The sequence below is a fragment of the Chelonoidis abingdonii genome, chromosome 23 (genome assembly GCF_003597395.2).
Source record: "Chelonoidis abingdonii isolate Lonesome George chromosome 23, CheloAbing_2.0, whole genome shotgun sequence".
Taxonomy (NCBI): Eukaryota; Metazoa; Chordata; order Testudines; family Testudinidae; genus Chelonoidis; species Chelonoidis abingdonii.
Genome location: NC_133791.1, coordinates 14,504,348 through 14,530,523, shown reverse-complemented (window position 1 = coordinate 14,530,523; position 26,176 = coordinate 14,504,348). Strand labels below are relative to the sequence as shown.

At 47.1% G+C, this 26,176-nt stretch overlaps 1 protein-coding gene across 1 annotated transcript; it reads right to left on the bottom strand.

The window, feature by feature from the left end:
• Positions 1-3,414: 3,414 nt before the first annotated feature.
• On the bottom strand, positions 3,415-16,155 carry LOC116824358 (trypsin-3-like). The gene is made up of 5 exons (XM_075060235.1): positions 16,065-16,155; positions 11,332-11,491; positions 9,734-9,875; positions 5,038-5,304; positions 3,415-3,598 (listed from the first exon to the last, which is right to left on the bottom strand). The coding sequence occupies exons 1-5, from the start codon at positions 16,117-16,119 to the stop codon at positions 3,446-3,448; spliced, it is 777 nt and encodes a 258-aa protein (XP_074916336.1). The 5' UTR covers positions 16,120-16,155; the 3' UTR covers positions 3,415-3,445.
• Between the last annotated feature and the right edge of the window lie 10,021 nt (positions 16,156-26,176).

The window sequence follows — 26,176 nt, the reverse complement described above, 5'->3', positions numbered from 1 at the left end:
GGCACGGGATCGACGTCCATGGCTCCCCCTGTCGACTCCGCTACCACCGTTCGCGTTGGAGGAGTTCCGGAGTCGACAGGAGCGCGTTCGGGGATCGATATATCGCATCTAGATGAGATACAATATATCGATTCCCGAGAAATTGATTGCTACCCGCCGATATGGCCGGTAGTGAAGACGTCCCCTAAGAGTAAAGAAATCCAAGAGCTCATGAGTTCAGTACATCTGTTCTGAAGGAGGTTAGGAGATCAGGCTGCTGCATATGTTCCCACTGATAGCTGAGTCTCTTGACTTGTAGCTCTAAGGAGCTCTTACATCATTCATTAATTTGTTCCATTCTGCTCTCTGTTTCCCATCCATTTCCCTTCTGAAAAGAGGAGGCAGAATTTACCAGCAGAGAGCTGGCTAAGCCCCTGTCTCTGTTACCAGCAGGGGACAGTTGACCGAGACAGGGTGTGGTTGGAGTTATCCTTGCTGCCTTTGGGAGGCATTCCCACTTCATACCCCTTCACAAGATCCTGCTCTCTGGTGCTTAAAGCAGGACCCATTAGACAGAGGAAATACATCAGAATGCAGTGTATCCAATTCCTCATTGTAAAGCTGGAGAATTTTAGCATCTTGATTCTGACAAATTATTGACAAATTAAAATAGTTCCATTACTCAGCTGAGACTTTGGGGTGGAGATGGAGAAAAGAGGAGCAGGGTTCTCTCCCTCTAGGCAAGTGTTTCCCAAACTTGGGACACCGCTTGTGTAGGGAAAGCCCGTGGCGGGCCAGGCCAGGCCAGTTTGTTCACCTGCCCTGTCCGCAGGTCCAGCTGATTGCGGCTCCCACTGGCTGTGGTTTGCTGCTCCAGGCCAACTGGAGCTGCTGGAAGCGGCGTGGGCTGAGGGATGTACTGGTCGCTATTTCCAGCAGCTCCCATTGGCCTGGAGCAGTGAACTGCAGCCAGTGGGAGCCGCGATGGTCCGGACCTGTGGACGCGGCAGGTAAACAAACTGGCCCGACCCGCCAGGGGCTTTCCCTACACAATTGGCGTCCCAAGTTTGGGAAACACTGCGCTAGGCTAAATATGTCACTGGATGTAACTCTGCTGAAGATATTGCTCTAACCACTAGGTCATGTGCCCTACCATAGCAGCTCCAGGTTCCCTGCCATCACTGGAGGTGGTAGGCTGCCCCTGAAATGCACTGGTCCCTCTCTCTACATCCCATGTTCCCACCTGTCCTGCCTGAAGTTTGGCTGATCCTTTTTTCCTTTTCAAGCCCTGAGCTCCAGCTGCTCCACACTTGTGTCCTGAGGAGGAAAGAATAGCCCATTTGTCAGAGCCCATGTGATGGAACCCCACCTGGTTCTGCTTGTTCCTCACCATGGCGCACACACAGTGTCAAAGCTAGTGACCAAAAAGTATGTATTGGCACATGCAGTGCCGAGCATTAGCCCTCCACATTCACTTGCATGTGATTGACCAAGACTTCTGCTGCATCCTCCAAACTCGTAGCACAGTTCAGTGGGTGCAGTGCAGCGAAGCAAGGCAGGTGGCATTCTTGATGTACCCTCCATGCAGTCAAAGGGTAGCGTTAAAGGAAAAAAATTGGCCTTCAAGCTTTTAAGAGGAGAAGCTTTGGATTTCCTCTCCCCACTGACTTGCATGGAACTCCCCTTGATTTACAAAGAGGATATGTCTTCACTGCAGAGTTAGCCCAGCCGACTGGCACCTGGGTCCGAGCACCTGGGTTAGCCTAGCCCAGATGTGAGTGTCGCCCACTGCAAAACCTTCTCAGTGTTAGTGTGTCTGCACTTCTGCGGGTGTCTGAGGGATATCCCATGGTTCTTTCTGTTGAGATGCTTGAGGATTCTTTCCCTATCAATTACAGGAAATCTCATCTGCCCTTTGGGGGGATCTGTGGGAAGGCAGTGGAGGGCCATCAGGTTTGGCCTGCATCCTTACTAGACAGGCCATTCATTCAATTTTAAGCCGGATAGTCTTGTTTTTCTATGATTTGTCTCTATCGGTACTCAGACAAAACTGGAAGATGCCATTTTGAAGAGTGCGCCTCTCTGCCCCTACTGGCGTGATTTCGCATGCACCGCCTGTGTGAGGTCAGGCTGTTGGGGTCATGTAGGAGGTGGCGGGCTGGTGCTGTTCCCAAAGTACCAGAATGTCCACTATTCAGGGGATGCATCAGTGGCCACCCCAATCCTTGCTGCAAAGTGGGAGGTTCCAGCCCGACAGGAAGCGAGGTCCAGGTTCTGACCCTCTCCTTCACCCTCAATTGGGTCAGTGAGCCTGGGTTGAAAGAACCTCCAAACAGGTCAAGGGATTTTCTGTGTGGACAATAGAGGGGTTTGGACCAACACCTAGGTAAGATCCTGGATTACTTGTGCAGTGCAGATCTACCCTAAGTCTGCATTTGTCCCAGTGTGTTCTGGGCCAGGTTCTGTTCCCGTTTCCACCTGCATAGGCCTCATTGACTCATTGTGAGGTGTGTCTAGGGGGCACAGTCTGGCTCAGTGGGGTGTCTGCCCTGCAGATTCATGCCCTTGGTGAAAATCTTTAATCAGATCAGTCTCCTGAGGTGTATTCCGCAACCTAAAGTCCTGGTGGGGCAAAGGGGAGAACTGGTCCTACTGACTCCCTCAGAGAATAAATAACAAGGATGGTTGGTGTGTGTTTGTGGTGGCTGCAGACCTGTCTGAGCTGGAGTCTTCTAGGCTCTGTTTGAAAGCCCATTGAAAGACTCCCTTTGACTTCAACGGGCTTTAGACCAGGCCCATGGTGATGTTCTGACACAAAGGTTCAAAGGAAAAACCCTCCCTGCAGCAGCTTTAGTCATTCATTACTTGAGCCAGGTCTTCATAATGCCACCCTACAGAGGAGAGAATACACTAGTAATTAATCATGGCCAAGTTCTGGGCATAGCCAGCTGGTGAAGACAGCAAATCACTCAGCTAATATTTAAAAGGGAAGTGACTTTGAGCTTATTTTGATACCAGGAACATTTTGTGCTCAGAGATGGATTCTTCCCCTACTCCTGCATGTTTGATCTATTCAGTGGTTTTTACTGCACATTGTGTTTCTTTTTCTTGCCACCTCTCTGGTGGCTCTTAATGAAGTTAAAATTGGTTCTATTAATCCTTTGCCTGCAATCCCTTCTGGTTTTTAAGTAACTTTCAGCCCCTGCATGTTTTCACAGTCCTAAACCTGTGGAGTTGTTCTATTTCCATTAAAGGCAGAAATCAGTGTACCTGACGCAGAATTTGAGAAGCATATATACTCTTTGCAGTAGAGTGCTTTTTACAAAACACCACCTCCCTTCTCCCCCGGGCGACTTTCAGAAGGTCCCACGAGGGCTACATTTGAAGGCGCTTCTGTTTCTTTTTCATCACAAGTTTATTTGCTCAAAGCTGGGAAGGTGCACGTTGAGGGGACGCAGAGCGGCCGCTATTCACGCCTAAAGATGGTTTTGTAAATCCATTTCTGAAAGTTGGCTACTGCCGTGTAAACACCTGGGTACCTGGGACTAGCACAGCTGTTCCCCCAGGACACAATCCCGAACACTCGCCCCTCGCACACCAGTGGCCCACCAGAGTCCCCCTAGAAAAGAAGCAGACACAATAAAGGTTGCAGTTTTCTCAAATGGTTTGGGGGTGACCTTTCCATCATAGTAATAAACACCTTTCCTCTCTAGGAACGGGAGGACCAAGACCGCTCTGGGGCAGATTCTCCATAGGCCTAAACTATAAGTAGGCATTTCACTAGTGCAAAACATGCATAAAATGCTACCGAGTCAGAACAGTAACAGCCTCTTTGCACTGGTGAAAGGTACATGGTAATTAGGAATCAGGCTCCTAGATTACATTCCATATATTTCTGTGCTTGAGTCTCAGAAGGACTTGGGCAGCCTGGAGGGAATTCAGAGATGGATTCTCTGCTAGTGTAAATGGGCTTTATGCCATTGACATCAGAGTTTTACCTCTTTACACCAGGAAAGAATTTGGCCTCATGAATTTAACTTAACGCATTTCCCACCCAGTCCTGACAGCCCCGTTCAATGGAAATTGCACCTGACCTTTTCCCATCAAAATTGGGACTGTCCTGCTATCTCAGAGACAATGCCAGAATCCCAGAGAAATTTAATCCAGCCCTTGGGCACAATCTGCACCATTGTGCCTTCCTAGCATCATGCATCATGCAATGACCTGGCATCACAACACAAGAACATGACATCACGCCGCACTGGCGACATGATGACTAGGTCCTGCCAGACAAATGATTAAAACAGAGGCAACAGCTGTAATGTATTTTGGAAGGGACGCCTTCTGCCCCATTGTACTTCCTTGCTATTGTCTTACCCAGGAAGAATTTGAAAAAAGCTAGCTCATTTCTAGCTTGCCATTTTGTTCTTCTCGCTATAAAAATAGATCCGCCTTCTCCACCCACCCTCTGTGCTTCAGTTCCGAGCGTGAGTCATCTCCAGTTAGGAGGTGTGTGATCAAGACTTTAACTCTATGGGAACATGAGAACAAGGCAGTGCGGAGGACAGTTGACTTCTGTGTCTCTATGCAAATACTTTTCCCCAGATTCCCTCCCATGACGCTGTCCACTGGCTGCAGTAATGGTGGTCAAGATTTTCAAAAGGGACTGGTGATTTTGGGTACACCATGAAAAGAGCCTGATTTTTCTCCCAGAATGAACATCCTCAGGAAACCCAGTTCTTTTAAACGTGTACTGGGCACCTAACATTTGAGAGCCCCCAAACTCATTTGTCACTATTGGCTTGTGTCTTCCAAGTTTGTCTAGAAAAGTACTAATTTCCTGTCAGATGTGGAGGAAGCAGGAGATGCTTTTTAACAGATGGATTATTTTTAAAGGGACCCAGAGAGTCTAAAAACCCCTCTGCTACTGAGTGCCTAGCAGTTCAGCATGGTTCTCTGCAGCTTGGGCATAGCTGGCGCACTAGCGGGACACGCTATCCCCATAGGAGAGGTTTGAACTTGCAGCTTCCTCTGCAGAATTAAGGAGGGTGGCTGTACCTGGCAGGCATCTTTGCCCCCTGTGTTGAACCCGGCACAGATCATGTTCTTGGTGATGTATCCCGCATAGGAGGCCGTGCTGTTACACTTCCCAGAGGAGATGATAGGCAGACGCACGCTGCGTAGGGTGTCTGAAGTCGCCCCGCCCATGGGAGTGGTGTAACCCCAGCCAGAGACTTGGCAGAAGCGGCACTCCCTCATGACCGCTCCTTGCTGGGGAAGTGGCACAACAGAAACAAAAGCGTTATGCACCAGCGGCCTGTTCAGCTGTTTGGAGACACCAAGGGGAGACTCATTACTGACGGTAAAGAAGCAGAGAGGCAGGAACAGGTAATCATGGGCCTAGGGCTGTGCGTACGGTGACAGGTGAACCTCATGCAATTCACAGCTTGGGTTCCACTCATGTTTGGGATGCTTCTCTGAACCAGCCAGACAGCATCAGCTGCAAAATGCAATCCAGATCCAGGGTTTTGGTTTGGCCCATCGTGGAAATGGGACCTGGCTGCAAAACTTGGATCTGGATTCAGTTTCCAATCTTTTCCTCAAAGCCATGGGGTGTTTGGAGCCACTGTTTTGGTCTAAGACTTCACTCTTATGGAAAGTCCTATAGAATGTAAAAGACAATGAGAACTTTTCTATAAGATTCTTTGAATCCTCCTATAGAATCTAGAAGAGAATTATATTCTGGCTATAGAATTCTATAGGATGGGTCAAAATACCTATAGAAAGGATCTCATTCTCTATTAAATTATCTTGGTTTTAGGATTAAGTTCTATAGGAACCTATTTATTATAATTCTACAGGACCCTCTCGGTTTCATCTCTAGTAAATCTATAGGCTTCCCATAAAGGTGCTGTGCAACAGCTGTAAAAATGGTATTCTCCACTTCTCAACTTTAAGGGAGGATCTGTTGGCTTGTTCAGGCCCTTTCTGTTAGCAAAACAGAGCTGCACAGGGAAGACAACTGAACTAAACATTTTCAAACCCTCAGAAAGGTTCAGTTTGAGTTTGGTTTGAGTTCTGGGTGAAGGTGGAGGTCATAGATTTATAGAGTTTAAGGCCACAAGGAACAATTAGAACGTTTGTTGTGATCTCTTGTATATCCCAGGCCTTTCAGTTTCACCCAGTTACCCCTGTATTGAGCCCAGTAACTTGTGTTTGGCTAAAGAATCTTCCAGAAAGGCAGCCAGCTGGGCTCTGAAGCCATTAAAAGATGGATGGAGAATCCATTACATCTCTTAGCAGTTTGTTCCAAGGATTAATCCTCCCTGGTGTGAAAAATGTGGGCCTTTGTTCTAATTTGAATCTGTCTGGCTTCAGCTTCTGGCCACTGGTTCTTTTTATGACTCTCTCTGCTGGATTAAAGATCATTTTAATACTGGTATTTTCTCCCCAGGAAGATATTTGTATACTGTATCCAAGCCGTCTCTCAAATTCTGATACACAAAACAGACCAATCCCTTTAAGTCTCCCATGGGAAGGCATTTTTTTTTCCAGCCCTCAAATCATTATTGTGATTCTCTTACTCCACCCTCTCCAATTTTTCAACATCCTTTTTTGAAACATGGACACCGGAACTGGATGCTGTATTCCAGGATTGCTCTCAGTAATGTCATGTACAAATGTCAGTTTCCCTCCCTCCTCCTACTCAGTACTCCCGGGGTTATGCATCCAAGGATGGCATCGGCCCTTTTTGTCACAGCATCACACAGGGAGCTCATGTTGAGTTGCGTGTCCACTATGACCCCTAAATCCTTTTCAGAGTCAATTCTTCTTTGGTCTATATCAAGTCATCCACCCCGTGCGATCTCTTTGAGCACTATAGGAGCAGACCACAGTACCATTTGCTATCGTATTGTGATGACACTATAGTTTCCAGTGCTGTGAGTCTGATTTACCAATGTGTGTGTGTGTATGTGCACATGCACTGCTTGCAGCCGGGCCATGCACCGAGAGCACAAGCGAAGGGCTATGTTCATTTGCACACACTCCCCCGTTGCTCACGGCAGGAGTCTGCAATCTAGGTTTTCAGTCTCTCTGAATGGTTCATACTAGGGCTTTGGAAATATTTAATTTTAGGGAAATAAGTGCCAAGCTACCAGGGGCCCTTAGGTGAGAACTGAACGGCATCACTATGTCCTAGCAGCCTCTGAGCTGCTGCCGCTTCAATCAATAGAAGCCCCCTCCTAGGGTGACCAGATGTCTTGAGTTTGGGGTCTTTTTCTTATATAGGCTCCTATTATCCCCCTAGTCCCATCCCGATTTTTCACCCTATGCCCTCCAGCTCTGCACTATACATTCCCTCGGGGTGGGGGGGGGCAGTCTAGCAGACTCGGTGCCTGGGGCCTTAGACTGCATCACTTTAATGATTATTTAAACTTGAGTCCATTCTTATTAATACACAATGCACTTTGCAAACCTAGTTGAATGTATGAATGTATGAATGTATGAATGTATGAAAACGATACCAGCTTAGCCTGAAACGTTAACTCGTTAAAGGCAATCCTCCCTGGGAATTTCATTTAGCTCCTCGTTCGGTTTCCTCTCCTGGCTTGGACTTTTCACTGCTTCCTTTTGAAGCTGTTGGATTAGTAAAGGGACTTAATGAGTCCCTGTTATGTCAGGTAATAGACTCCTTTGGCTTACAGAATATTTTGAACAGCAAATGCTCTTTCAGCAAGGGATTGCTGCCTGGGAAAAGATCTCTGGAGAAACCGTTCTGCAAGCACCTAGCATTTGCCTAGAAGACTAGATCTAATGAATTTGCAGCTTGTGCTCTGCAGGGGGATTTGGTGGGATTTCTTTCAGTGGCTGGGCTTGAATTCCCTCACGTCTTTGAGCTCTTTTTTGCCCGTCACCCTATGAACTGATTTACATTCGTCAGCTCTTGGGTTTTATAATACAACATCTGTCGCAGTGTATTCAGTCATTTTGTCCCTGCCTTTAAATGATTCATTAACGCCGCTCCAACTCTCTCTCCTGAGCAAACGCTGAACCTCATTGTCCCATGAATGCTTAGTGAGCTTATAACGACCTGGTTCCAAAACCAAAACACAAGTGAAAAAGCTCACACAGGATGTGTATATGCAAAGTGACGCGTGCCCATTCACCCACTCACATGAATGCTTCTGCACAGGCAGCCAGGGTGTAGATGTACAGAACTAGAAGGGGGCATGATTATATTCTGCTCCAATGGCTAAAATGTGTTTGCATTAAAATCCATCGCCATTTAAACCTGAGGCACAAGCAGGAAGGCTTTGGGGCTAAACTGGCTTTCACCCATGAGGCTACTGAGCAGAATCCTTTTAGATTGTTTTTTGCAGAGATCGGAGGGCAGGTTGGCCCTGATTCTGTGTATACGGCACTCCATATCCTTTCGGGCTGCTTTTCTGCTCAGCCTGCTCAATTCCTTACCAAGGAATGGTGGGGAACTGACAATGACAGGGACTCAGGAAGTGTATCTCCAGCCTAGATACTATTCAGTGCCTAGAGGTTGGTACACTTCACTAAGGTAAATAGACCCACAGAGTGAAAAAGACCCTGTGAGACCTGAAATGTACAATGATCAGTAACTAATAATAATACCTAGCACTTACATAGGAGGTAAGTATCACTTTATAGATGGGGAAACTGAGGCACAGAGCAGGGAAGTGACTTGCCCAAGGGCATGCAGCAGAGCCAGGAACAGAGCCCAGAGTTCTTCTGAGTCCCAGTCCTGTGCATTCTCCCCAGGGCATACTGACTTCTGGGGTAGAAAAGCATCAGAAAGCAACAATCGGAGAGAAGAGTGCACAGCCCTCCTGTGACAAAATGTCCCCTCCCCAGCTGGTTTGCAGGTAGATGCTGCTAGAGCCCCACTGTTGGGGGAGATGGGAAGAGCAGGCATGTGTGTCCTGATTACTAGTTACTAGCCTCGTTAATCATACAATGCATTTCTTTCAGAACTCAGGGCCCACCTCCCTCACTGGGAGTAGTAGCCTTAGTTGTGTCAAGGAGCAGTAAGACAATATTCATGGGGAGTAGGGGCAGTGCAGCTAGGCCTCTGGGATCTCTACACTGGAGCAGGACAGTGTCGGCAGTAGCAATGGGATAGGTAGGGCTGGGTAGGCCATTCCACTCCAATCTTCTATTTCCAATTGCTAGTAACGTTGTCAACAATGTCCTTTCTGGGGAGGACACTTGGCAGGGATTGGTTAGTTTGTTTTATCTCTTTCCGGGTGTGAGAGAAGGGAGATGAGGGTGCTCTGCACCTCCCACGATAAGACCCTACGTTTATATCAGAAGCAGTGTAGCTGGGGCGACAGAACTTGTACCTCAATTTGGCTTCTCCTCCTGGCTCTGCCACTGGCCTGCTAAGTGACCTTGAGTGAGTCATATCGCTCTGTGCCTCAGTTTCCCCATCTGTAAAAAGGGCATGATGATTCCTCTCTCCTTGTGTAAAGTGCTGTGAGATCTACAGGTACAGGATGCAGATAAGAGCTCGGTATTTGTTATTAGAGGTCATTGGTGGTTTGTTCCTCTCCACCTTGACCTCCTGCACATTGCTCCAGCCCTGCCTTTATTTCCCCTACCAAATGCTTCATGTATGCTCAGCGGTGCACATGTACTCTGCTGTGAACAGCCAAAACAATCCGTAGTGACCCCCTCCCTCTCCAACAGCTGTCCTCCCTTTCATGGCCTGGCGAAAGCTTGTTACCTTAATCAGCATGATGTCTGCATTTTTGGAAGCGGAGCTGTAGTCCGGGTGAACCACCATACGAGAGGGCCGGAAGATCTGCTCTGTGCCTTCAAAAGTGGAGAGAGAATATTCCCCAGCTACAATCATCATCTGGTTAATTCTGTTGGGAGACAGCAGAGGCCCTGGTCACCGGTGCATCATTGCTGGGGGAAAATGGCTCTGTCCAGGTCTGACTTAAAAATGCAGTCACTCAAAGGACTCAAAACCTTTCACAAGGCTTGTAGCACTCACAGCACTTCTCATGTGAGATCCTGTGCACCGGTGTTTGAATTCACGTGGAGTCAACACTGAAGTGATGGAGGGACGTGTGCATTTGCCTAGTGCGTAGATCTGGATGTACGACTGCTTGGAGGTACACGTGGCTGTGGGGGCGGGCAGCACTGCGGTGAGGCGGGTAAGAAATAGCATCATTTCCATTTTGCAGATGAGTAAACCAAGAAATGAAGGGAGAGACGTAATGACAGTGATTCAGTGGGAGAGCTGAGAAGCCAGGCCTTTGCTCTGATCACTAAAGAATCCTCCTTCCCAACCTCTGTGTCAGAATTCCACGGTCCAGGGTTTCTCCAGAGAGAGGATAATGAGCTTGTCCAAAGCATCAATATTATGAAATGTCGGTGACTAGGAATGGGCAAACTGGTTGGGCTAAAAGAAAAACTGACAGAAATTGTGCCCCAAACTTTGGCTGCACCAGCAATGAGATGGGAAAAATTCTGGTGAGCTGCCTTTTGTTGCTACTCTTTTCACACCCTTGCTGCTGCTATTGTGATGACCCCCCCCCAGGGAGAAATGCCAAATGCCCTCCTGCGCCCCCCAAGAAGGCTGATCTTTCTGACATTACATCTGAAACACAACCAGGAAATCCTGGCAATTCTAGGGCCCCAATTCAGCTATTCAGCACAGCACATGCTTAACTTTAAGCATGTGTTTAAGATTTAATGGGGCCCTGAGACACAAGGAAGATTGGCAATGTCTCAAGGTCACATGGGCAGTCTGGAGCTGAGCTGGGGATTGACCTTAATAGAACTTAAGCATATGTTCAAAACACCGTGCTGAATTGGGACCCTAGTGAGACAGGCTGGAAAAGTTTCTGGCCCTCGTTGGTCAGATCCAAGAGGCTCGGATAGTTAAGAGAAGAAGCCAGACTGTTGGGTCCTTATATAAACCAAACCTTACTGCCTTTGAAAAGTCATCCCTGGTTACAGCTCACCAGTCTGTGGATGTAGGAGCTCTAGGTGTATGAACCGGTGGGGCCTGTGCATAGATACGTACCAGATCAAGGGCCCAGCTTTCAACCTGAATATGTAAAATTAGGCACCAAAATCCCTGTATAGATACCAAAATGGGAACGTAGACACCCAAGTTTGAAAACTGAGCTGGAAGCGTGTGTGTAACCATGTACCGGACTCTATGGAGCTGTGCTGTTTGATGGGAGTCCAGGACCCTATGTTCTAGCAAACCTCTGTACTCTGCTGTGAGGGGAGGCTGGCCTCTTGTCTGATTCCCAGACGTCTGACTGTGCGCTCTGAAAGTCCCCTGAATCTCCCTGCATTCCTTACTCAGTTTTGCAGTGAGCAGCTGTCAGGACCCAGCTTCGGCTGACCAGCGACCCACCACAGAAATGGAAGCCTGTCTTCCTCTTCAAGGACACCAGGTACTTGGAGGAATGTGGCGCCACTATGTAACCCCCGATGATGCGCTGGAGGCTGTTCTGGCCATCTGCAGAGCAAAGGCAAAGCTGTCAGGAGACAACTGGCAAACCTAGCTACTGTGTCATGCTTGAACTGTGGCTACCTCTCACCTCAAAGACACTGGGGCACTTTGCATCTGCACAGACCCCAGTATCACTGCATGCAGCTGGACAGATCCAAGTGTCATTCGATGTAGGCTGCTGGCCAGGCCTTATTTTGAGCGAATAGGAGCTTTGAAACCAAATTACTTTCCAGAACCTTTGAATTTTAATCATGACACCAGGAGTTGCTGTGACAGCTCAGGCCTTGCTAGGGCTGTGCAGGGGGAGATAAATGGGACTATAGCAACCGCTACACACCAAAGAGGCACTTTAAATCACAGACAAGGTGCCAACTCCCTCCCTATAGGCTCATATCGCTGCCATTAGCATCAGTAGGAGTTAGACATCAGTGCCAAGGGGATGGATAAATCCCTCAAGAGGGATTCTAATTGATTTACTACTCTATTATCATCCTTTCACTGACATTAGCAAGACGAGAGTCCATCTGTTATTCATGCAGTTACCGGCCTTGATTTCTCCAGAGGCGACAGAGTGATGATAAATATACAACTTACTTGGTTTTTAATTGGAATTTTAATCAATCTGAATCCAGTTTAACACTCACCAGAGTGAGGGGCTAATTGCACTAACCTGCTTGAGGCTTAGTGCCGGCAGGCCCCAGGCATCTATCCCACCTGGCGTCCCAGCTCTGATCTGACCCGTTATCCCAGTCTCCAGCACAGCTCTACTAATGCACATCCATTATGGCCTGGGACTACCCTGGTTCTTCCAGTCCTGGGCCTCGCTCTCAGCCAGGGGTTGTTAACCGGTTGTGTGGTGAGCAAACAGGCTCTGGGATAAGTCTGTCAAACCCAGGTCTGATCTTGAGCAAACAAATGGAATTGAGTTCTGAGATCCTGTAGATCCTCCCCTTAGGCTGGAGAGGGGGATCCGTTAGCAGTGGGTGGGCTTCCGCTCACCCAATTCCCAGAAACCCAATAGGTACACTTGGTTACAAAGCTGACGAGATATGTAGGGTATATAACAAGCCAAAAGGAGAATGCCAGAGCACTAATCTAGTCACCTCCAAGCTAAATGGTTTATTTGAATCTTGTTAGATGCTGAGTTTCATGGCACAGAGCAAGGTTTCTTGTAACACGTCTGCTCTGTTCCTCTAATTAGCAGCCGTTATGGCAGATTTCTTTTAAGATGATGTAAGTGCTTTGACCTGCTGTGTATACAGAGCACCCATAAACTATTGAAACAGATCTTTAATGGCCCACAGCTGGGCAGATTGTTACCAGTAGTAGTGGAAATTCAGGAAAAGTATAGTTAATGCACAATCATTTATTTGAGAAGGAATCACACAAGCAGGAAGGTTATGTAATACACATCTTCCTCACAAGCCTCAGTTCCCCAGGTATAAACCCTCAGTAACTGTATTGGCCTTATACAGTATCCTGCTTGGCAAACAAACCGGGTATAGCTAGACCTAGACTTCTTTTCTTCTCCTCTCTCAGGTACTTGGTCTGTCAAATGTCCCTCAAAGCAGGGTCTTGGTTACCCCAAGGCCTCCTGTCTTACAGCGTCATGGACCTCTTCAGATGTTAATTGGGGAATTAACTAACTAATTTACTTTGCTTAACATTCATATCTTTTCTTCTCAAAGGAGTCACATGTCCCAAAAATATGCCCTATGAGTTTTTTATTACTGGTTTTCTCTAATTAATATTATAGAAGGGGGCTACAAAACCGGCAAAGACCAAAGCTCAATCAACGCTTACCCCCTCATCAATCACTCACTTGAGCTCCTGGTGCAGTGTCCTCCAAAAGGGGTTATTTTGACCTAGGTCAACCCGTACCAAGCTCACCGATGGCATGTTTTTGGGTTTTCTTTACTTTGTGAGCTGGTCAATCAGCTGACATGTTTCAAAGGCTATGTTTACACGACCACGGTAAGTCGACCTACGCTATGCAACTCCAGCTGTGTGAATAACGTAGATGGAGTTGGCGTACCTTAGGTCGAGTTACCAGGGGGTCTACACCACGGGGGGTCGACGGAAGAAAATCTCCCATTGACTTACCTTACTCTTCTTGTTGGGGGTAGAGAACAGGGATCAACTGGAGAGCGATCTGCAGTCGATTTGGTGGGCCTTTACTAGAACTGCTAAATCGACTGCTGGTGGATCACTCTCAGAGCGTCGATCCCTGCCATAGAGTAGACTTGCCCAAAGTCTCATGTTGAGATACACGCACAGGTGGAGCCTCAATTTAGCCATTCAAGTGCAATTTCAGCCCTCTCAGTAAATTTCCATACCAACTGTCTGATGCTAAGAGAATCCTGCTCCCAGAATCCTCTCACCAGTTCAGACATCCCAAGCCATACCAGCTTCATGCTTACCACAGTCATTCATATCAATCACAACAATTCATAATAATTTGTCACTACCCCAACATAAACTGTACTGGCTTTTACATCACTAAACAGGGTGCTGTGTTGTCAGAGTTACCGGCACATGATCTTAACTGGGTTAGCGATTGTCCAATAGCCATCAAGCTCTGCTAGAGCATCGGTGACCTACAGATGAATCTAAGTGATGGAGACACTGTCAAGGCCAGGAGACTCAGTTGCATCACTGCAGTTGTGACTTTTTTGATAAGGATGGACAATAACAAGCAATGACACTAGAGATCTCTGTAGACACAATGGTACCAACACAGACTGGATGTTAAAAGGTGACCCCATCAAAGCCAAGGTGCTCTGGTAGGTCAATGTAGTGCCTGCCCCATGAAAGTGATGGAGGAACAAATCACAGTGCTTGGTCCGCTCAATGCAGTGTCTACCAGAGTGACGTACTGAGAAATGACTGCCCACCAAAGAAGCTGGTACACTTTATTGGCGAGTGTAGCTTCTGGGCCCTGGTGGCTGGGGCACAGGCTGAAGAAGCTCTGATCTAACCTGGGACACCAGGAAACACTGGCCCAGAAGGTGGTGTGAAGAATCTGCTGTTTAATGACTAATTTACCTAACCTTTCCAAAGAGGTAACAGCATCCTGATTCACTTTTACTTGGCCCCTTGTCAAAGAACACCAACGCTTAGCTACATAACAACAATAGAATAATTATTTGAAGCCTCCTTTGATTTCAGATGCGAGCTGGTCCCCTGTATAAGAAAGCAGTTAGGGAGCTGTGAGAAGAACCTATTATTATGGGTGCTCCAGGGCAAGATTCTGAGGTCTCTATTTGGTTTACACTCAGGGCTTCTTACTGCAAAGTGCTGAGTGCTTCTGGGAAGTGCCAAGTGCCCACAACTCCCAGTAAAGTCAATGGGAGCTGAGGGCTCTCAGAAGCCATCAGCTCATGCCGAGATCAGGCTCTTATTCCTTACTCTGGAAATTTCCTTCTAAGTCCATAAGAGTTTGTCCTGGTTAAGGACTCAGGAAAAGCTTCAGGTTTTGGCCCTTTCCTAACATATCAAAATTCCTCCCAAGAATCACCTGAGCTGAGGCATTGCCCTGTGTTTCTTCCGGTGGTGCAATCCGTTTTCAGGGCAGCTGATAGGAATGTAAGTGCTTTCGTGGCATTATTTCCAGAAACTGTTGAAGAGTTTGATTTGTGTAAATACTCTTCCTGTCAAATTACACCCTTCTTCCAAAAGGTCTCCCTGTAGGTGGCCTCTTTGTCTAGAACAATTTTGCTCAATTGTGGTATAATTTAGGAAGCAAACTTTCCTTGCTAATAGTTTTACTAAACAGATACTGAATGATAAACACTTTAGGCATGTTTCCTCCTTTGTACAACTCCTTTCAGAGAATCTCCAACCATATTACAATAATCAATTTCGCCTCATAATGCCCTTGAAAATATTATCCCTCTTCTATAGAGGGTTAGGCTGAGAGGTTGAGTGAACTGTGTGAGGACAAATGGTATTTCTATGGCAGAGTTAGGAATAAAATCTAGGAGTCCTGACATCCAGTCCGCTGCTATGATGACTAGACCTCATTCTCCTCTCAATATCTGCAAATGATTCTTGCTGGAATCTCACAGTCCAATTTCTTGTTTCTCTGGAGACTTAATGAACTTGTCATGATGCAAATATTACGAAATGTTGACAGTGGGCCAGTTTCACCTGAAATGTTGGTCCACCACTGGATCTAATTGACCCTTGGTGTATCTATCTAGATAGAAGATAATACACAAAAGTAAATTTCAAGGTTTTCTATCAATCTGATGATTTAAGCAAATGACGTTATTAGTTCTGTAAAACAAAACAGAACAAACAAAAAACCTATGAAGAATGTTGAATGTGAATCAGATAAAAATGAAACCTGGGAACAAAATATGGGACATCTTAGAGTGGGTACATTTCTGGATATGAAGAGATGTAAACTGTAATAGGCACTCAAGGCAGTGTAATTTGACAGGAAGCGTATTTACACAAATCACACACACTTCAACAGTCTCTATGTTACAGATGCACATTCAGCAATCGAAAGACTTAGTAGGAATTCTAGACATCAAAGGCCATCTAAAGCTAGCTATGCATATGAAATACTCACCGATCAAAGAAAATAACTGCAGGAACAGCAGAAGGCTCAGTGCCAGATAATTCATCTCAGAGTCAATTAAGATCTTATAAGCACCTGCCAAAGGTAGCTCCAGCTCTTAGCTGCTGAAGGGAGAGAGAGACCCAAAGAAACTTCACTTCATACCTAGATATTCTGGTTCCTCTTTCAGTTTCCATGACAACGTGAATCCCAAAGAGAACAATCAATTATTCATGGAGGCACTGCAGGACACTGGTGTCTGATTGACTAGAGTTAACCTTGTGTTCTCATCTTCCTCCCCTCAGCATCCAGCTGAAAGGGTCATAGCCTTTACTGCTCACAAACACTAAATGGAGCTTCTTGGGTTTCCTGTTAGTGAAGTTAAACTGATTTCAACAAACCATCCCTTGGCAGACAGGGGAAGGCATTTCTTGAAGGGTCTCCATCTCCTGCTTCCCTGCATGTGGCACTGCAAATTAAAGCAGAGATCCACTCAGCTGAGCTGTTGGAGGTGGAGTGGTGGTAGCCCAGAAGCAATGCGGACAAGCTGCTCATCAGTGCTGGGCAAAATGCTTTTGACAAAGCTTGAAACAGGGTCAAACGTGCCTCATTTGGGAAGTTGGTGGCAAACTCCGACCTGGATTCACCATTGCCCTGCAGCTTGTCGTGTTGTCATTTACACCAGTGAAAGTGAGTGCACTCCTGATGATGTTTGACCCCCACTTTGCACTGGTGCAAGTGACTGCATATGGTGTAGGCTATGGGGAATCAGGCCACCAGAGGTTCAAGGGGCTTGTTGGGGACAATGAACCTTTCAGGTGGATCATGGGCCCAGTATGGAACAACCTGTTTCCCTGGTTTTGCCAGGTGTAATGTGGGGGGTTCACTATGAATTTTGGGGTCCTGTTAGTTCCTTCATGTTGGTGTGAATTTACCTCCACAGGCAAGAGCATTATTCCAGCTGCTAAGCATTAGCCCATTAAACCACCATCTATGAGCAAACTTCTGCCTTCAGTTTCATCGATGAAACCCCACAGAAGGCAAAGGACTTGCATGAGGCAGAATGCAGCTCGCTATGTTAAATAAATCAAACAATCCTAGAGCCATGCAAATAGCTGTAATTGTAGGTATAAAACATATACAGGAGAAAGTGACACATTGAACCTGGTTTCAGCTGCAATATCTAGGATGGTGTTTGTACTGCCCTCACCCCCATAGAATCGGAGTATATCCAGGATGTGTGCTGGCTACGGCTGGGAGAAATATTCAGTGAGAACATTTTGGATTTTTTTTCAGTGACACTTGCATGTGGTAATGATGATACTCCAGATTAGGGGGAAATAAAAAGAGCTGATTCCATTCTGCAGGTGGATGGTGACTTCTTAGCACTAAGCAAAAAAAAGCAAGAGTGAAGATGATATACACCAAGAAATTACTCAAATTCACTGTAACCCACACAGTTAGCTCAGCCTTTTATTTTACTTAGCAGTAACACGAGGAACCTACAGACCTATATCCTGTAAGACATTGGCTTAAGCAGGTTAGCATGAGTGAAGCATAGGCCCGTGACCTTCAGTTTAGATAAAATAGCCCAGTACCATAACAAGGGCGAGGCGACTCAGGCAGTTGCCTCAGGCATGCAAAGCTGGGATCGGTGGCACTCTACCGTGATCGGTGGTGATTTGGCGGCAGCTCTACCCCCGCTGCTTCTTTGGTGGCAATTGGGCAGTGGGTTCCTGAGTCCCTGTCAGAGGGAAGGACCTGCTGCCGAGTTGCTGCCTCCACTTTATTCATTCTTCAGTGGCAATTTGGCGGCAAGTCCTTCCCTCCAACAGGGACTCAGCGACCCGCCGCCGAAGAGCCTAGAGCCAGCCCTTGCCTCTGGTGCAAAATTTCTTGTTACGGCTATGAAATTAGCCCCAAAGTTACCCTAGATTTGGGGAACAGGGAATCGCTTGCTTAAGACAGGAGTTGGTACAAAACAAGACTAAGCAACCGCAGAACTTTTGAACTGATGCTAGGCTTGGATGATTTGGATAAAATTGTTGGCAGATGTTTAACCACGAACTTGCTTTAGCAACAGTTGACATGTATGGTAATGAGCTAAAAGGCATTAATACGTTAACCTGTAGGATAAAGGCACTCCAATATTATGAGGGTGAGGAAGTTAGCTATGGACATGGGAGGCTGGGCATCTGAATGAGTATTCGTAATAATTCTCAGGCTCTGTAATAGGCCAGGCCACCATGTAAGCGGGAGGTGAGCTATCCTCATTGACCCTTCAGCTGTTCATTGTCATCATCTACCACCAACCTTCGGGCATTTGGGTCTGGACCATTGGACTCATTTGGCATGTCAGGGATGAGGCTGGTCTCTTGTCTCTTACCACCAGATCACCAAGAAAGGGTGTGAGTATATGAGCACATGTAAGGAATTATACCAAAGATATTGCTGCTATTTGTGTCTGTGGTTTGGCGCTTTCTTGTCTTTACTGGTTGTGTCACTAAAAGTAGCTAAGGCTTTGCTTAGCCCTCAGTGTGACAAGCTTTGCCATGCACCCTGGGTTCTGACAAGATATTGAAGTTGTTCGTTTTAATTCTGTTGAATATGATTCGGGTTCTAGAATCCTATTAAATTACTATTCATTGGCAACCAATACAATTATAGGATCGGTCTACATCACACACAAAAGGACAACCATCTGTTTCCACTGGCACCCACCAGGGACTTCCAGAAACTAACACCTGTCTTCCATCTCAGCGCAACTCCACCTCTACAATTGCCTACACATTTTCTATAGTCCCTCCCCCCTCAGCAGCGGGTTCTGTACCTCCCATGGGGCCACTCTTCCCTCTGGCCCATGTGTTATCCTACATGATGGCTGTGAGACTGTCACTTCCCCCTTAAACAAATTGTGCTCTGGAAGGCATGGGGCAGAGCTGTCTGTATTTAGGTCAGCCAGAGAGACTCTTCGGGGGCCATCTTTTGAGCTGAGGAAATGTCTGCAACGTTGCTCCAATTTTGCATTGTTAAGAAAGTGGTCTGACGAATTTTTGAGTAGACAGTTTCTCTTTTTCCACTATGTGGATGTTAGAAATCACTAGCCAGAATGAATCCATGTACACACATGTGCAACTACATAAATACATATGCATAGTGCTGGATCCTGGAATGGGGCCCAGTGCAAAGGGCACAACTCAGGGGTGAGTGAGTGAAGGTATCTTATTGCACTCTTTTGGTCTCTGTGATGCTCTGTGCCGGGCTGGTCTTGCAGTACCATATCAGGGCAACCAGAGGGTTGCTCTAATTTAAGTCAGGCTGCAGTGGACACAGAGAGCTGAAAACAGAGCCCTGAACCAACATGAAGTAGAGAGATTCTGGCATCATGCACTTTCCTCCAGCCACACCAGCAGCAGGGAAGATGACTCTCCCGACGCTGGTTAAATTGACTTAATGATCAGAGGGCTCCAGCTCTGTGACACAAAGCAGCTGTGCTGCAGCAGAGGATCTGGACAATATACACAACTACTAGGATGCAGAGAAATGCTCACCACAATCCACTCGGTCCTATAACATGTGGCTGTGGAATATAGATCGGTATAGGGGGATATTTACTGCCAGAGTCGGGCTGCTGGATTTAGGGGAGGGCGTAGGATTCTAGTCTCTAGTTGAGCTCCATCATAGGATTCTTCCTTTAAGTAGGAGCTAAGGGGGTGACTGGCTGAACTCAAGCTATCCCATGCCCCTTAAGAATCAGAATACTAAAAATATAGGATGGAAGGGACCTCAAGAAGTCATCACGTCCAGCCCCCTGCATTGAGGCAAGACCAAGTGAACCTAGACCATCCCTGACAGGTGTTTGTCCAACCTGTTCTTAACCTCCAGTGATGGGGATTACACGACTTCAGCTGGAAGCTTATTCCACAGCTTAATTATCCATATAGTTAGAAAGATTTTCCTAATATCTAACCTATATCTCACTTGCTGCAAACAAAGCCCATTACTTGTTGTCCTACCTTCAGTGGACAAGGAGAACAATTGATCATTGTCCTCTTTGTAACAGCCCTTCTCGTATTTGAAGAGTGTTATCAGGTCTCCACTTCAAACTTCTTTTCTCAAGACTAAACAAGCCCAGTTTTTAACCTTTCCTCAGCAGTCAGGTTTTCTAAACCTTTATTGCTCCCCTTTGGACTCTCTCCAATTTGTGTACTTCTTTTCTAAAGTGTGGTGCTCACAAACTGGACAGAGTGCTCTAGCTCAGGCCTCACCAGTGCCAAGTATAGTGGAACAATTGCCTCCAGTGTCTTTCATATGACACTCCTGTGAATACACCCCACAATGGTATTAGCCTTTTTCTCATCTGCATCACATTGTTGACTCTCATTCAATTTTTGATCCACTGTAACCTCAGATCCTTTTCAGCAGTACCGTCACTTAGCCAATTCTTCCCCGTTCTGTAATTCCATTTGATTTTTCCTTCCAAAGTGAAGTACTTTGTACTTATCTTCATTTAATTTCATATTATTGATTTCAGACCAATTCTCCAATTTTTTCAAAGTCATTTTGAATTCTAACCCTGTCCTTCAAAGGGATTGCAAACCCCTCCCAGACTGGTGTCATCTGCAACTATCCACTCCATTATCCAAACCATTAATGAAAAGATGGAATAATAGACTCGGCCTTTTCAACTGCAACCCCTTAACTTGAGAAAGGAGAGGGGGACAGAGGTACCTAGGATAAAATGGAAGGAGAAAACCCACACACATTACCAAGACAAAGGAGCCCATATCTAGGGGGGTTTGTTATCCTTTTGAAAAAGAGAAGGGGACTAGGAGGCAAGCCTGTGAGAAAACATCAGCTTTTTACCATAGTGACTCCAAGGCAACAGACATGAAACCAAGAAGCAAAATGATCAGATTCAACCTTGAGAGCCAGTGCTTTAACATTCCCCTCACTGCGAGCTAGACTGAAATGCTAAAAAGTCCTGACCAGCAGCCCCACAGCCTCACCCCGCTGTGTGTGTCTCTGGCTCCAGTTTAATTTAGAAAAAGCTTTTTTATGGCTCTATGTTTTAAAAAAAAAAATCCTGAAGTCACTTGATCGATAAATCCTCTCCTTGGCTAAATAAACTTGGGGAAATCAGTTAGCAGGAGAACTCTGGGTTATTCAGAGGCCTTTCGTTACAGAAGGGGTGATCAATACAAGAGGCACATAAGTAGTCGCTCTTTTTATTATTCATACTGGCATTGATTGGCTAGGAGAAAGATGGAAGAATTCCCTGGGCAGCGTAGCCCCTCTCATAGGCTGTGCTCGTGATGCACTGCTGAACGTGAGTTACAGGTCCCCTCTCTGTGCCTGATCCATAGAGGATGAGTCCATGACAGCCCAGCAAGGGAACCTGAGATTTTCAGCTCAAGCTGTAGCTGTTTATGGCTTTTAGGTCTGGAGGTCCCCAATTCAATTTCTGGTGCATCGACCAAGATAGCTGCAGTTACAAACCCTCGCCAAAAATTTCATGTTCCCACTAGAGATGGAGGAAGCCATTCAAATGAACTAAGAATCTTCCCAAGACTTGGACCACAGCTACTGATATCTGGCAATGTCGGGAATCTTACAAAAGAGAGACTGTTCCCAGGAGTTTCCCAGCCTGGGCTGTTAGCCAGAGGGATTAGGGCAGTGGTTCTCAAACTTGGGCCGCCACTTGTTCAGGAAAAGCCCCTGGCGGGTCGGGCTGGTTTGTTTACCTGCTGTGTCTGCAGGTTCGGCCGATTGTGGCTCCCACTGGCCGCAGTTCATTGGTCCAGGCCAATGGGGGCTGCTGGAAGGGCGGCCAGCAAATCCCTTGGCCCGTGCTGTTTCCCTGAACAAGCAGCAGCCCTAGTTTGAAAACCACGGGGTTAGGGTATGTCCAGTGAAATGTCCTCTCAGTGGCATCTTCATCTGAACCACTGACCGTAGCTGGAGGTTCATTCATGGCTTGTTCCGGGAGGCAGAAGGGAGTGAATGGCCTGAGCAGAAGCTGGTTCCAAAGCTGCAGTGCACTTTTCAGTTCCTTGTTTGTAAATTCTGACCCCACAGGAGCCACCTCTGTGTGAGCTCAGCCAGGGCTTGGGGGAAGTGGTTTGAGCATTAGCCTGCTAAACGCAGGGTTGTGAGCTCAATCCTTGAGGAGCCATTTAGGGATCTGGGGTAAAAATCTGTCTGGGGATTGGCCCTGCTTTGAGCAGGGGGTTAGACTAGATGGTCTGCTGAGGTCCCTTCCAACCCTGATATTCTTTGATTCTAAGTGGATGCTCCTGCCTATCAGCTACAAGGCAATGTTTTCACAGTGACTTAGTCATGACGTGAGGCGAGTCTCTGGAGCGGACTCCATAGACACTACATTCTCCCCTGTGTAATGCTCAGTTGTATGCTGCCAGTCAGGAGGATGTGCTGTGTTTTGAATGCTCAGACTGAGGTGCTTTTGCATTTCCCTGGAGGAGAGGGTGCTCAGGGCAACCTGTGCAGGCCTCTCTGAGAGAACAAAGAGGGTCACCTACAAAGCGCTCTACCCATGCAGGGGGCTCTCGCTTTTTGAGTGTGACAGCTGCCATCTTTGCAGACACCAGGAACTCAACTGGGGACGTCCAAAGCTAAAAGCATGAGCTAACGAGCCCAGCTATCTAGTTTAGAGCTGAACAGAATCCTCTGCGGATCAGGCTCTGAGGGGGACACATAACACTCACTGACAAGTGGGTTACGTTCATCCTGGCTGGGAGAGCACCATTCTAGTATGTCACGCAGGAGCACCCAGTCCCCTCCCTGCTTTATAATATGCAGCTGTTGGCAAGTACTCTCTGAATTCCTCTGCAAGCTCCCTAAGAGGAGTTTCTTTCTGCAGGACATGTGCCGAGACACAAAGGACAAGCCCATCTCCACACAAGGCTCCCAGTCCACTAGCATCCTTTCCTCATCTGGCATTGCAGTACATTGAAACTCCACCATGCCCTGTTGCTGCTTGTGTGCTGTACCTCCCAGCCAAGCCACAGGAGGGAGAAGGGAGGAACGAATGGCACAATTAGAACACCAGCAGTAGTGGCAGCAGGATGGGCGTTCATGGCACAGCATGAGGAAAGATATTCAAAGAAGGTACGTTTCTACAGGGAAACGACACATCATTCCTTCTAGTGCTGGCAGGTGCTCTCACATCTGAACTGTATATCAGTGGGCACTGATCTTGGCCATCAATCTGGCATGTGCAGAGCACTTCTACTGCAGGCTAAGGGGCTCTCCGGATTTAATTCTGCTGCTAGGAAAGGCTGCAGCCCTGGAGCAGAGCATTTCTAGGGAATGCGGGCACAGCTGCAGAAGAAAGGCATCGGATAGGAACACACCAGTTTTGCTTGTAACCCCCAGGGTTCAGAACTGAAGAGAAGAAAGGTGTGGAGAGGTACAGTCATGAAAATGTTAGGGGAAAAGACGTGGGTTCCCAGGAAAGAGTGTGGAGATGAGTCTCGGGGTCCTCAGGGAGAAGAGAACCACCCTCTGAAGACATGCACTTCTAAATGGTGTCTAAAATAGATAATGCTGTTGAAACACAAAGCAGCCTCCCAATGGTGTAGTAACAGCTTCCTCCTGTGTGGCAACACAGGCTGCTCAGAGACAACAGTGTGTCCCTAGGATTCACAACAGGCCTCCTCCCTCAGCCACACGAGCACACCTGGACTGTCTCACCTTTCAAGGTCTGTGACAGTGAGGGCAGTAACTGGTATCTTGCATGCCCTCCTCAGTCACTCACCTGTACACAGGGCCTATACTGTGTCCAGGTATCCCTCAGCAGGGCAATGAACCCCTGAGGACTGTTTGCTGAGTCACCTGGTGTCATGGAGTTGAGTCTCTCTGGCTGAGGGGACAGAACGATGCTTTGTTAACTGCCTCCCAGGCTAGCAGCCATAGTCCTGGATCCATACAGGCAGCATCCCCGCGCCCCGCCCCATGTCTTTACATGTGTTCTGTTCAGCCACCTTGGGCACTCAGGCACTTGAGGAAAGCAGGGAAGTCCACAAAAGAAACCCATCTGTGAGAAGAGGGGTCTTAGAAAGACCAGGTGGATGAGGCCATAGGTTTTATTGGACCTACCTCTGTTGGTGTTAGAGACAATAAAAGATAAGACCTCACCGACCTGCTGTCTCTAAAATCCTGGGACCCACAGGGCTACAATAACCCTGCAAATGGGAATTGCTAAGGCAGTTATGGATTCTATTGCCACTTGGACACCGGTTTGTAGCTTGCCTCTGTCAATCGTGGCTGACAATCCTTCTCTGATAGCCGTTTATGAAATGAGTTTGGCCTCTCCACCTAGTCCAGACCTGACAAGTATCCACAGGGTTGTGGCCCCTTGCTGGTAGCACAGCAGAGAAACCTGTGGCTGAATGCACCTTGCTGAGGACTGACCTACTCTCCCGTGCAGCGGGTGCTGAATTCATCAATCTACCGCATCACAGGCTTCCATTTCCCACATTCCTTCAACCTTTCTGTGTTAAAATGAAAAGCTGACTTTAATGCCACCAGTCCTGGCCCAAAGGCATCAGATACAAAGGGGGACCCATGAGCAGAACCTGGGAACTGCTTACAACCATGCTATTGGCAGATCCCTAGGATCGACTTTGCTTCCCTCTCGTGCCTCGAGGGTGACTCCTCCATGGCAGGGTGGAGGTACATAAGTGGACATTGTGGGAGGAGCTGGTACTGCCAATGGGCATGCCAATAATTGTTCCATGAAGAGCAGGTTTCAGACTCCAGGGCTGTCAAGCCAGCCTTTCCTGAGTGCTTAAAAAAAGGGAGGATCAAGAAGCAATGATCGGCGTCTCTTCTTGGTGTTTTCACTGAATGCTCTCTTTACCACCTTCTTTCCAAAGAGTTTGTAAAGCAACTGTTACCGGACACAGCTGTCAGTGCCAACAGTTACACCCTGAAAATGAAGATGGGCCCATGATTCTCGTTTGGATCCAGAGATGGGTGTCTAGTGCCCCCAAAATCTGGGAATGTTCCGCTTCGACTTGAGGTTTTCATTCAGCCCATTATGACAACTCAGGTGCCATTTGCAAATTCTCATTGGACCAGGAAGCAAAGTGTGAGGGTGTTAAAATCTTGGGGTTTGGGTCAGGCCCAGGTAGGGTGACCAGATAGCAAGGGTGAGAAAAATTGGGACAGAGGTGGGGGGTAATAGGAGCCTGTATAAGAAAAAGCCCCGAATATTGGGACTGTCCCTATAAAATTGGGACCTCTGGTCACACTAGGCCCAGGTCAGCCTGGAAGGGTAGTGAGCCTCTCCCAGGCAATTCAGTAATTCCCCCCAGGAAGAAAGAAGAAGGAAAGCAAGCTGGACTCAACTATCAAATATATCAAGGAAGTGGGACATTCTCCAGCAGCTGGAAAACAGTCTCTTAATTAACAGTGAATTAGGCTCCTGCAGTAAGATAAAGGGAAGACAATGTGACATAATTCAAGAACAATGAGAGCAAATTGCTTCGCATGCCCCTCCCCATCAGGGTCTTGCTGCAAATCAGAATCCTTTGCTCCCACTGTCGCTTCCATTTGATCCCGGATGTCCTCATTTATCCTGGTCTTCCCATCATCCACAGGAGCTCTTTGATGCTGCCCCACCGCCCTGTACTGGGTCAAACCTTAGCATCCAGGTCCTATCTCCCTAGGCTGTCTGACTTAATTCACTACATATGACACTTGGCTATGAGATTAAGGAAACAATCCGTGAAACAAAACAGCCCTGCTGCCCTCCTACAACTTTCCTCCTCCTCCAGAATTTGTCTGTCCCGCCCTTTTGGAGGCTTCTGTGGCACATTTTAACAAACAAGCATCCAACATTTGGACCACAGATAGTTAACAAAAAATTGAGACATGGCTTAGCCACATGCCAGACTCAAACTCCCTAGCATGGCTTTCATCTGTAGATCAAAAATCATGGAATCCAAAATACAGTCCCTTAAAAGTATCAGAAATAAAAGTTACTCGAATGCACCATCTAGTGGTTCACTGGGATTCCCACAGATTCATTCCACATGTATTCCTCTAAACCAGCGTTTCGGTGCCGGGAAGATCTCAGGGATCAGCGCTGATCCACAGAC

Bases quoted from the DNA above. Each gene is read 5' to 3' on its own strand.
- LOC116824358 (XM_075060235.1), bottom strand. From the start codon at position 16,119: ATGAATTATCTGGCACTGAGCCTTCTGCTGTTCCTGCAGTTATTTTCT. The intron at 9,876-11,331 runs GTAAGGAATGCA...GTCTCCCAACAG, and splicing joins GCTGCTCACTGCAAAACTGA to AATTAACCAGATGATGATTG. The intron at 5,305-9,733 runs GTAACAAGCTTT...GTCTCCAAACAG, and splicing joins CAGACATCATGCTGATTAAG to CTGAACAGGCCGCTGGTGCA.